General features: G+C 48.7%; 1 protein-coding gene across 1 annotated transcript; it reads right to left on the reverse strand.

Annotated features, from left to right (window-relative positions):
• Positions 1 to 1,158: 1,158 nt before the first annotated feature.
• Positions 1,159 to 2,970, reverse strand: LOC136512751 (benzyl alcohol O-benzoyltransferase-like). The gene has a single exon (XM_066506746.1). The coding sequence runs from the start codon at positions 2,788 to 2,790 to the stop codon at positions 1,330 to 1,332; it is 1,461 nt and encodes a 486-aa protein (XP_066362843.1). The 5' UTR covers positions 2,791 to 2,970; the 3' UTR covers positions 1,159 to 1,329.
• Positions 2,971 to 12,402: the final 9,432 nt, after the last annotated feature.

Here is a 12,402-nt window from a genome sequence, read left to right on the forward strand (position 1 = left end):
CCATGTAGCCTTCCCCCGTCCTCTGTTTTTTCCCGACCCGCACGCGCACCCCGCCCCATCGCAGCATCCGCACGTCCGAACGACTCGCCTCGCACGCGCAGCCCGCCCTATCTGCCCTGATTTGAGGTCAGTTCGCCCCGTCCCGACCAGCTGGTCCCCAGTGCGCCCCATCCATAGGGCACCGCACGCTCCGCACGCCCCTGTCTGCTGGCCCCATTTCACCGCTTCCTATTCCCCAACGCCCGTGCTTTGCCACCATCACTCCCCAGCGCCCCCCTGACTCTCCGAGTATGAAACACGTGCAACATTAAACACTTAAATACAACATACGTATGAAACATCTGGAACATGCATTGCAACATATATGTGAAACATATGCAACATCCAGATAAAACACTTGCAACTTGCAACATAAAAACACTTACTCCCACATAAGACTGCAACTGAAACATTTGGAACATATTATTGCAATATATGTGTGAAACATATGCAACATCCAGATCAGAACGCTTACAACAAACGTCTGGAACAGATGAAGCGTTTTGAACAAACCTCTGACACACTTGCAACATGCCTCTGAAACACTTGCAACATGTGCGACATTCCCGATCTACTTTTGCAACATCCATATGAAATAATTGCAACATACCTCTGAAACGTCTAGAACACTTAAACATACGCTTGCAACATGCGTTTTCATCGCAACATGTCCTTGCTGAGGTAGCGTGTCACGGTGGCCATGACGTCGGCAATGGCCACGATCTTCTGGTGGAGAACGGCGGCGGCGGCAGCACCCTAGCAGCACCTTGGTGCGCGCGGGGGACGAGGCACAGTGTGCAGCGAGCTGGAGCAGGGGCGCGGCGCGGTGACGGAGGGGGCACAACGCTGGATGGGGGAGTCACGCGACGAGGGATGGGGTGCGCGGCAGGGAAGACGGAAGCGGTGAGCGGACGACGCAGCCGCACGTGATGGGTGAGCACTAGAGTGGGAGATATTTTTGAGAGAGATATGGAGACGCGCAGAGAGGAAGCGGACTTGTTGGGCCAGTAGTGCAGGCCTAGAAAGCGGCCTACGGACGGACGGACACCGAGCATTATCAATGTTGGGGACATTAGCTTAACATATGGATTTATATTATGCATGGATATGAAGCATTTTGTAACCAAAAGCCAAATGAATGAAATATGGAACTTTTGGATGAAAACATGTTTTATTGTTATTTCGCATAAGTCTCTTCACAACTGTGTGATGCTAAACCATCAGAATGCTTTAGCAATGGAAGAGTAACTTATGCAGTACAACCGTGTGATGTATTGATTCATCAAAATGTCACACTATTTGCTTGTACCAAGGCCGGCGGTGCTGTGTGTATCCTCTGTCGGTGTGTATGTGCGCTGGCGGCATTGCTGGTGCCGGGTCAACCACGAGCGAGGGGGCCACCATCTTCTCAAGCTCTGTCGCAAAGCGATCCATGGCAGGCCGTGGCAGCATGACCGGCACGGCCACGGCATCCTCCCCGTCGCCGTCCATGACTGCAACAAGAAAGATGCCCCCAAACCCAACGGTCGCAATGCCTCCGTACACCGGCATACCCCACCCCAAGTCCACGCGATGCAGACCCAAGTGCCGGTTGTCCGACACGACGAAGAAGTTTGCCGTCGCTGGCATGGACGGCCGTCCACGCAGCACGAGGAGGTCGATGGTGGACCGCACGTACTCGGCGGTGACGGCCGCCTTCGCCTCCCGCACCATCTCCACCGTGTCGCCTAGCGAGCTGGCCTGCAACTCCCCGGCGGTGGTCAGCACTGCCGAGGGCACGCCCGCGTTCCCGTAGAAACCAGCGGGAATTCCCAGCTCGCGAATGCCCCTGAAGCCGACGATGCACACCAGGCGCACCTCCTCACGCGGCGAGAGCTCCCGCTCGGCCGTGCGGGCCCGCCAGAGCGCCGCCGTGAGCGCCTCGAAGGTCGTGGCAGTGCCGTGGAGGTGCGTCAGGAGGCGCGCCTTGATCGCTGCGACGTCGCGTCGGGCGAAGGTGAACGTGCGCACGACCATGTCTCCCGGCGGCGGCGGTGGCGGCGGTATGGGCGAGGCGTCGTACACGCGGTGCGGGAACGCGGGCCTCGGCGGGACCCGTGCTTCCAGCAGCTCCCGGGACCACGGCGGTGGGGCGGTCGTCGGCGCAGGGAGGCCGCGTGCGAGCTCCGCGACGGCGGACAGGAAATGGCCGAGGCCTATGCCGTCGGAGATGTTGTGGTTGATGTGGAGCGCCAAGACGAAGCCGCCGCACAGCAGCCGGGTCACCTGGATGAACAGCAAGGGGCAGTTGAGCACGCCGCTGGAGCGGTCCACGTCGCACAACAGCTGATCGATCCATGGGAACGGCGGCATCAGCGGGCCGGCGGCCTCCAGCCCCGCCAGGCGCACGTCGGCGTCGGCCTCCACGAACGCCACGCCCTCGCCGGTGCATTCGACGACCAGCTTCCGCCCCTCCACCTCGCGCAGCCGCCCGGCGAGCGGGTAGTACGGCACCAGCGCCTCGCCGAGCGCACGGCGGATGACATCCGCCGGGTCGTTGCGGTCGTCGTCGGCATGCGCCCCGGTCCCGCGGCGGTAGAAGTGAACAAACGGCAGGTACCCACGCAGTGTCTCCTGGTCGTCGATGTCGGACAGGCGCTTCGTCTCACGGGGCGTCGGTCCCGCCGGGCCAACGAGCACAAGCTTGTGCCGGTGCACGACGAATGCAGGCGTCGTCGTGATGACCGGCGCCGTCTGCTGGTCATGCGCCATTGCTTAGGACGCCGCTATAGATGTTGTGAGTTGTGTCTGTCGCTTAAATTAAGGTCGGATCAATCATACAGTTAGATGCATGGAACTCTCTGGTAGGTAACGGGCGACTTCACAAAATTTATTTGGCGATGGGGAAGCCATAGCCAGCGTAGAGGAGGGCTGAGAGTGAAAAGAGCCACATTGACACATCGATCCTACATATATATAGCATATCAGATTCACGTTCACTATGCTAAAAAAAAGATTCACGTTCACACAATCCACTACGCCATATGAAGCGGGTCAAAACTTAAGATGTGTTTGGTATAGCTCCATGAGCAGCTTCGTGAGCTGGTAAACAGCTTTGATAAGTAAACGCACCTATGCTCCGTGGACGAAGCTCTGTTAAACACGTTGAGGGGAGTACGAAGAGAGAGCGGAAGCTGAAAAAGGAGCTTGACTTAGGGCGTGATTGGTTGGGAGAATTTGGCCCTTGGCATGCAGTGATTGGTTGGCTGGGTAGGCTGCTGGGCCTGGTTGCCGACATGCAAACTGGCTCGCTGAGCCAGGCTCCGAAGAAACGAAAACGAAATCCATTTCTCTCGGGCTTGGCTCGCACGGGTCGCGAGTGAGCGGGTGTCGTGGCTCCGACGGTGCAAGTGGATGGGGCACGGGAGTATTCGGGTCACCTTCCCCTTCTTCTTTCACGCTCCACAGTGTCTTCTCGCCCTCGCCGCTCCCACCCCAGTGCCACTCTCCCATCGTTGTCCTCTCTGGTCTCCTCTACCTTCCACTCCGGCCCGGTGTTGTTGTCCACCTTTATCCCACAGAATTCGTCCTCTCTATTGTCCCATCTGTGTTCTCCTACACTATCCCCAATCTCCTCTCCGTTCCACCCCTAGTGGTGTCGCCCCTCCTTCCTGTGGCCTTTGGGGTCGATTTGAGGTGATTCATTCTCCGCGGCCCGTGGGGCAACTGGGCTAGCGACACGTCGCATGACCCCTATCCGGCTGCGGCTGCGGCTGCGTGGCGGCCCGGCTGTCCATGGCGCACATGCGACCTCAAGAAGCTATCGAGCGGATCCGGCCGTCCGCATCCCGTGCAGCGGTCGAGCCTCGAGCGGATGCGCCCGCAGCCCGCAGTCAGACGGTGTGGTCCTGGTCGTCGCGAGGGGCTGGAGGACCCGCGCGTGGAGTTCGATGGTGGCATCGCCGCTCCGCGCGACCCACGCTCAGGCGTGCGCGACCCGGTCAGGTCCTCTGCTCGCTTTGCATCCAACGCAGCGTGCACGGCGGAGCCACCGAGGATGCTGACCCATGGTGGAAGGACGGGGTGCCGTGCATCGCTCGACCTCTCAGGGCACGGCCGCTCCCATGGCCTTCTTCCACACCGTTTGGGCGAGGGAGGAGCACGCAACGGGGCCGTTGTTGCTGGCAGCAGGGCCGCCGGCGCGTGCGCGCCTGTGCTGGAGCTGCTGCTCTGGCACTGTGCCGGGACGCGGTGGGAGACGACAACGCGGCAGGCAAGGGCGAGCCAGATCTGGTGGTTGCTGCTGCTTTCGGCGGACCTCCCCCTCCTACTACCGCGAATGCTGCAGGCCAGATCCAGCGAGCTAGATCCGGCGGATGCGGCGTCTACAAAAGCTCTGGCAGCGCTGGTCTACTCCAGCTTCAACTCGTTGTCTGCATGTGTCGGCTTGGTGTGTTATGCTCTGTACGTGTCTCTGTAGGCATGGGTGAAAACACCGCCTGCACTACGTCAAAAAAAGATTTTTAGGGATGGTCATAGACTATTTGTAGAGGCGGTTTGCTCAGCCGTCTCTACGCAAGGGTCTCTTTAAATTATGTATTTGTAGGGGCGGTTCCTAGGCCACCCCTACAAATCGATTTGTAGGGGCGTCTCGTATTACCAGCCGCCCTTACAAATCGATTTGTAGGGGCGGTTTGTATTACCAGCCGCCCCTACAAACAGGTATTTGTAGGGGCGGTTCAATCTAGAACCGCCCCTACAGTACGTTTTTCCGTAAAAAAAAATTCAAATTTACAATTCAAAATCGCGTTGCCGAACATCCCACGACCAATGTTCCAAACCGCTTTTATGTTGCCGAACGCCCCGCGACCAACATTCCGAACCGTGTTCACGTTGCCGAACGCCCCGCGACCACGACTATAAGCACAGGTGTATTCTATAAACTACAATTATAAGTCCAATTCACAAGAATATATACAATCCATCATTAAATATATAAATTCCATACACATTGTTATCAACGTCCTAGAGCTAGTCTTTCAGTCTCACGAAGGTGTTGGTACTGAGGATTTGTACCTAACTCAGACTCTCGGTCATGGTAGACGCCTCTGACGTGTACAATCTGGTCCAATATGAAGTTGCAAAGGTCACCGACGAGCTCTAAGAGTTGGTCATCCTTGTATGGGTCTCTTTTCGTTCCTTTCTCTTCTCTCCACTACAAGAGAATAAGTTTCAGTTTAGTATTTCATACCATTTTTGAAGTTTTTATACTACGGGTGAAGAGGTTCAAATTTACCCTTAAGGAGTGTCTCCTGTAGGCACCGGTGTTACTCATTATAGAACATATATAGTATCCACAATGTACACTCCCAGCCTTCTGCTTGGGGCACTGTGTGTTTTGCATATGAAAATGTTAAGTAATGCTTTTGAAAGCCATGTAATGGAGTACTGAAGAAGTAAGTTACACTTATCACACATAGTGTTTGTATAGCCAGCTTTTCCTTCCTTGCTGGATCATGCCTTCCATGATGATTAGTGACATAGAACCTAAATGCCCTGTTTGAATTATTTTAGCAAATACAACTTGTTTGTATCCAAAAGTGAACGTTACAAGTATGTATACAAACATATAAGCTAATGAGGATTGTCGATATGTATACGTCTTGAGAATCGATATGAAGTCTTTGTATGTCGCCGGGTCCTTATCTAATGAATCAAAGACCCATGCCATGCTCCTCCCGACATCGACGGCTATACAAATCCAGTGGTTGCTGCATGAATTTAATCATAGAACTAGATAAGCTCTTTTGCATCGAATAAAATATATCGAACAAAGTTTTAAGTATAGAGTTGAGCTTATTCGAAGTTGTATGGTAGCCATATAGTAGAGTGTTGTTGGAGATTTTTGAAAGCCAGGGCAATGTATGCCGTAACCTTAAGGGACTCTTTCCTTAGTTTCGCCGTACGGATGTGCTCTTTCTCCTGAAGAGTCTTTGCAGCAGCTAGCTCTTTGGCATCAAGTGTCCACCGTTTAGGGTAATTGAAATTTATTTGGGCTATAGCTTAAGGGTCCACATACCCGACTTTTACACTTGGCATTTGTTTGACAATGTGCACTTGCATTCTACAAATCACGGTGTGGGTTAGTTACAACAAAATTCAAAGATGACATTCATATCATATCGAGAGGACAAGGACTTACAGGCACCACGTGCGAATTAGATTCATCTCCATTTCTCCTAGGTGAAAGCATGTTTGCATGTCATCGAAGTCAAAGACAATTTTCCCGGCTGGGCTTTCAATTGTGCCGGTGGGAAAGCATGCTTGTATGATATCTATGCTCGTTGGGAGAACACGCAAGTACCAATCATGGAACCTTCTCATTTCAAGTGGTAGGCGCTGGATGTCCCGGTTTGGTAGGAAGGGCTTGCCTTTTTCATATGTTTTTGGGCAATTCTTTGACCATTTGATGGCATCAACATTTGGATACTGCTTTGCAATTTGGTGGAGTTTGCTGGTGATGGCCTCCTCAGAACCCCGTGATGGGACTTTTTTAACTTGGTTCTCAGGCTTGAACTGGTCATGGGAATAGCACTTGGACACTGACGAGACGTCTTTGATCGGAACATAAACTGGCCTTATGGTGATTGGATGCTTCTTTCGAAGTTCCCATTCAGGCACGTCCTCATCTTCTTATGCTGCAGCTTCTTCAGGAGGCACTCGTTGTTCATGTATCGGCTGTGCTGGTTGAGAAGACTGTGGTATCTCATGATGCACTTGCTCGGTACGAGCTGGAGAAGGTTGTGGCATCTCATCAGGCACATGCTCGCTAGAAGGCGGGGAAGAATGTGGCATCTCAGGAATGTGGGGGTCACGAGACGGTGAAAATATCTCCCCGACCTCAACAACTCGCTCCAAATTTGGGAGAGGGGGAGGCGGTGAAGAAGCAGTCAATATAATGTTCCATTTGTGCCAGAGGATGAACTGCCCCATAATGTCTCCGAGTAACACCAGCTCCTCGGGAGTTGCGTAGTCTATCCTCCACTGCATGAACTTGGGCTTCACTGTATGCACCTCGACCGTAGTGTAGTCCGGAGGTATCTTATTATTGTGGTGTAAGCCACCGGGAGGATGTGCCACACACGTTGCCACCTCCATCACAGTGTTCTGCTGGCCACTGAGAAACACCAAGGTGCAACTAGTTGGTTCCCGTATGCGATCAACTGGGGTTGTGGCTGCAGTGGAACCTTGGCTGCTAGGAACTTTCAGAGGGCTGCCAACTAATGCCAGTTCTCCTGGCGGCGTCTCTAATATCCGTGGCTCTATAGATAGTCCTTGCTCCTCCAGCGTCTTCGCAACTAGAGCCTTCACTTGGAGCTCAAGACTAGTCTCCCGATCTCGGCCATGTTTCTTGTACATGTGCCTGTCCTCTTCGAATCCTTGCTTCTAGGTCATCCTTTTCCCTAGCCCCCTGGTGCGGCCCGTGTGCTCCTTGTTTCCCAAGCCAAGGCTAAGCTCATCCCTCTCTCTGGAAGGATTGAATGAGCCCTTCTCCTTGTCTTCAGTATATTTCAGTATCCTTGATACCGCCTCTTGGGTCTCTGGCTTATCAAACTTAAGATTACTGCCGGATAATTCTGTACTCCTCGCATATATCCAGTTCCTTGAGCGTATGTTTAAATTCGTCACATCAATATTCCCAGCAGCTGCGGCCTCTTCATCCATCTTCCTAAAATGTTCTTCCTTGGCATAGTAGCTACCGGGGCCTAGATGATGGTGGTGTTTGTTCCTCTTCGCCAGCTCGGTGTTATGGGCACTGAGCTCCAATGCCTCCGATGAAGTCTTCTAAGCCACGAGCTCCTTCCATTGACTAGGAGTTATTTTGCCGAACTCGTTGAAAGAAGTTAACCCCTTTTGGATATACTTCATGTTGAGCTCCGACCTCTAACGTCAGAATGACTCTCCCATCATCCTGATAGTATTTTTTTACCAATTTGTGCTTACCCTCCGGAAATCTAAAATTGACCTTCAGCTGCCCATCCCATAGTGCATTCTTTGTGTTCTCTCGTACCTCTTTCTAGTTAGGGATTGCTAGGTTCAATTTATCTATTACTAGGGCCCTGATCGCATTATGGAATTTTCCTCTTAATTCCTTTGGCTCAAGGATCTCCCCTGCTGGCCCGACCTCTGTTATCACATAGCATGCCTTATCTGGATATAGATTTCCTTTTCTATCCCCTCGTTTCCTCTTAGGCTTGGTAGTCATGGTTGTGTCTTGAGTTTATGGAGCAGAGGTATCGCGATTCGTCTTTGTGGCTGTTGCCTCTGCTCTCCTTTCCTCTACTCCGTCTTGTCCAGCGAGATGTCGCGGACGTCGACGTCGTCTTTTCCGAGTTTCAGGAGGGACCTATATATACGACAGGTCAAAGTGTTAGCAGAGGTAACACAGCCAAAGCTTTAGCAAAATTTACAAGCTAAAGCTTTTTCCCTACCTCCTCATTCGGGTCAAAATCCTTGTCCAAATCTTCCTCCGTTGGCCTCCTTCTGGCTTCACGCGGGAAAGGATCCTCGAGACTTTCATATCCCTCTTCTGAGTCATCTTCTTCTTCTTTGCCTTCAGCAGCCTCTCCTGCTCTTCCTTCTGCTCCCCCTTCCTCCTCGTCACATTGCTCCTGAGTAAGCATCACTTCTAGATCCTTTTCTAACTCGTTATCGAACTGCTCCTGAGTTAGCTGGTCCTCTAGTGCTTGCTCCTCATTGGTTGGGTGCTCATCATGCTCGGGGCATCGGGCTGCACTGTCTGATGTCCATGACATTATTTCGCGCTTTATTCTAATAGTTGCAAGAAAGTGTGCTTTAGGTACGCGAGAAGGTATAAGAAATAAAAAAGGGCTATAAACCAAAATAGTCCTATAAAACAACAATATATCAAAAAAAGAGTAGTAGCAGTGGTAGAGGCATCAGAAACATGTCAATCATCATCTGATCTTGAACTTGGAGCATCAAGGCATCATAACAGAGAAGAGAGAAGGTAATGTAGGGGTGACTGCTAATGATGCCAAGTTCCTCACATGTTCTTGATCATCAGCTCATATTCCATATAATGTATGGACTTGGACAATTTCATCATCGGCAAAACAAAGGAGAGGAGAGGAGAGGGGAGATTTGGCAAAAAAACCAATAGCTGCTTAGCAAACAAAGTGTAGCAGCTGATGGCAAAAGATAGGACAACAAGTCCTAGGCGAGTCTTGGGAGATTTGGCAAAAAAAAGCAACAACAGCCAATAGTTAGTAGCTAGAAGTAGCCACTTAGGAGTAGTAAGTAGAAAGTAGTTGAGTAGAGTAAGTGTAGCAGTAGAGTGGTAGTAGTAGAGTAAGAGCAGCAGCCACTTAGGAGTAGTAGTAGGAGCATCACTGTAAGAAGAGCAGTAGTAGGAGTAGCAAGTATAGGGAGGAGTAATAGGAGTAGTAAGAGGAGTAGTAGGAGTAGTAAGAGGAGTAGTAGGAGGAGTAGTAGTAGGAGGAGTGGTAGGAGGAGGAGGAGTAGGAGGAGGAGCAGCAGCCACTACACACCAGAAATATATAAGCAAAAAAACAGAGAAGGAGTGGTAGTAGTAGAGTAAGAGCTGCAGCCACTTAGGAGTAGCAAGTAGTAGTAGTGAGTAGAAAGTAGTAGAGTAGAGTAAGTGTAGCAGTAGAGTGGTAGTAGTAGAGTAAGAGCAGCAGCCACTTAGCAGTAGCGTGGTAGTAGTAGGTGCTATAATGAAAGATTATATATCAAAAAAAGAGTAGTAGCAGTGGTAGAGGCCTCAGAAACATGTCAATCATCATCTGATCTTGAACTTGGAGCATCAAGACATCATAACAAAGAAGAGAGGAGAAGGTAATGTAGGGGCGGCTGCTAATGATGCCAAGTTCCTCACAAGTTCTTGATCATCAGCTCATATTCCATATAATGTATGGACTTGGACAATTTCATCATCGACAAAACAAATGAGAGGAGAGGAGAGGGGAGATTTGGCAAAAAAAGGCAACAGCTGCTTAACAAACATAGAGAGGAAAATGTGTAAAAACAAGCAGCTGCTGCTTCCCAAACATAGATGATAGGAAAAATAGCCAAAAAATAGTTGACTGCTGCCACATGGTTGGAAGACCCCTGTAGATCAAAATCTGGTAACTTAGATAGCCAACTAGTAGTAGTAGGAGAGTAGCTAGCAGTAAGTAGAGTAGCTAGTAGCCAGCTAGTACCAGTAGTAGTTTCTAAGAGTATAGGGAAGAGGGCAGAGTAGCAGCCAACATTAGAGTAGTATAGAGTAGTAGTAGAACAGCAGCAGCAGTGGGAGGACAGTAGTTTCTAAGAGTATAGGGAAGAGGACAGCAGCAGTAGTAGAGCAGAGTATAGGAAAGAGGACAGCAGCAGAGTAGTAGTAGTTTCTAAGAGTATAGGGAAGAGGACAGCAACAGTAGAGCAGCAGCAAGAAGACTCACTGTGTATATATAAAATAGTGGGCATATATAAGCATATATTAAAACAGTTGGCATATATAAAATAGTCTATTTTCAAGAGTTCAAGAGCCATCTAAGTTTCATGCTGGAATTAATAATACAGCAAGCAAGCCACTTCTTAGTAATATAGCTTAGTAATATATCCCAGTTCCAACCTAGCAGACCTATCTTCTAATCATCAAGATCACACAAGCCAACTTGAGACAGTTTACACTGGGACCGATTAGAACTCAATACCTCACATGGAAGCAAAACAACAGTTCACAATTTCCAAAAGATTTGACTGTATGCTATGGCAGCAGTTGGACTGCTACCTACACAGACAAATGACAACAACAATAGTTCAGGTCACAAATATTTAGCAATGAGGACCAGATACATGTTCACTTAATCATGCAAAAGAAATAGACTAGTCCTTCAAATAACAGCTAATGATTACTTGAATAGAGTATTCACTGTTGCACAAAAGTGACACTTCACTTCACAAATTCAAGCCAAGCTGCTACACCATCAAATTGCAATAAAACATTGTTACTCCTAACTTTCACATTAAAAAAAGACAAACTGCTATTGGTCAGATCTTGCTAGCATAGGTACTACTAAGCTAAACAACAGTACCTACCAAGCCTGGCAGGGCGAAATCTCTTGGGTGACTACTGCGAATGATGAGAAACCAGCCTTATCATTAACATCATGGACATATGAATTTACCAAACAGAAACATAACTGTAATCACAACTACTGGCTGTGTGGATAGATAGACCCAATTTCAATCACACCCTAGAGATGAATAAAACAGCTATACATGTGAGCTCAATCCTAGACCAAACCACAAAGGCCAAAAATCAAACAACATGTTTTCACAATTTCACTTAACAGACATGTCAATAATGCCAACACATGTCAATAATGCCAACAATAATGTCAACTTAGAACTTAACAGACATGTCAATAATGCCAACAACTCAGAACTGATGCACAGTTGAACATTCTGATTCTATACAAAAGGTAATTATAGAATCAAGAATTTCATTCCCGAAACTAACACATGGCTATTTTACAGATATATGCATATGAATTTGTAACTTATGGAAGTTGCATACTTGTGAAGATTATTGAAAACCAGAAAAACAAACTAGCTATCACTAATACCATCACTGGTATAGCTCACCTAACAATGTGTATAAATGTAGACAACTACTGAATTCACTGAAACTTAGAAACAGACTACTTTGTTTTTAAGCAATATCATGCTCTATAAGCCTAGGCAGATGTCATAATCGAAACCATTATCTACCTACACAGAGTATGTAAGTAACAAATAAAAAAAATACATGCCAACCTGTGCAGAAGATGAAAGAGGTACTTTGCAGCTAGATGTAACAGGATGGCAGGACCTGTACCTATATGTCTATGACACACACATATATAGATGTGCACACTCATATTTAATTAATTTGCATACTTTGCCTCATGTCGATCGATGATAACAATGCATATATGCATTTGGTTCGCTGAAAATTAAGAGGCATTAGTATATAGCCTATATTTAGATTAGTGGTGTCATTGTCACTCTAGCTAATGGTTGCCTATGATAACAAGCATTATTACCAATGTCTAAATTAAATAACTTTTTTTGCTGATGTCTTATGATTATCATTGCAGCCAACTAGAGAATTTTATTGCTGACTAGGACAACAAAATATGATCACAAAAGAATATCAGCTTTTCAAATGTGTGCTTGTACTACTAAATGAACATACTTGGCAAACAATAAACATAATCTCTCTCTATAGCAGCAAGTAGGCCAATCATCAACCGATCGGACATGAGGAGGCGAGATGAGAAGGCCCCTCTGCTGGTGCAAGTGGATTGAAGA

This window comes from Miscanthus floridulus, chromosome 16 (assembly GCF_019320115.1).
Source record: "Miscanthus floridulus cultivar M001 chromosome 16, ASM1932011v1, whole genome shotgun sequence".
Lineage (NCBI taxonomy): Eukaryota > Viridiplantae > Streptophyta > Magnoliopsida > Poales > Poaceae > Miscanthus > Miscanthus floridulus.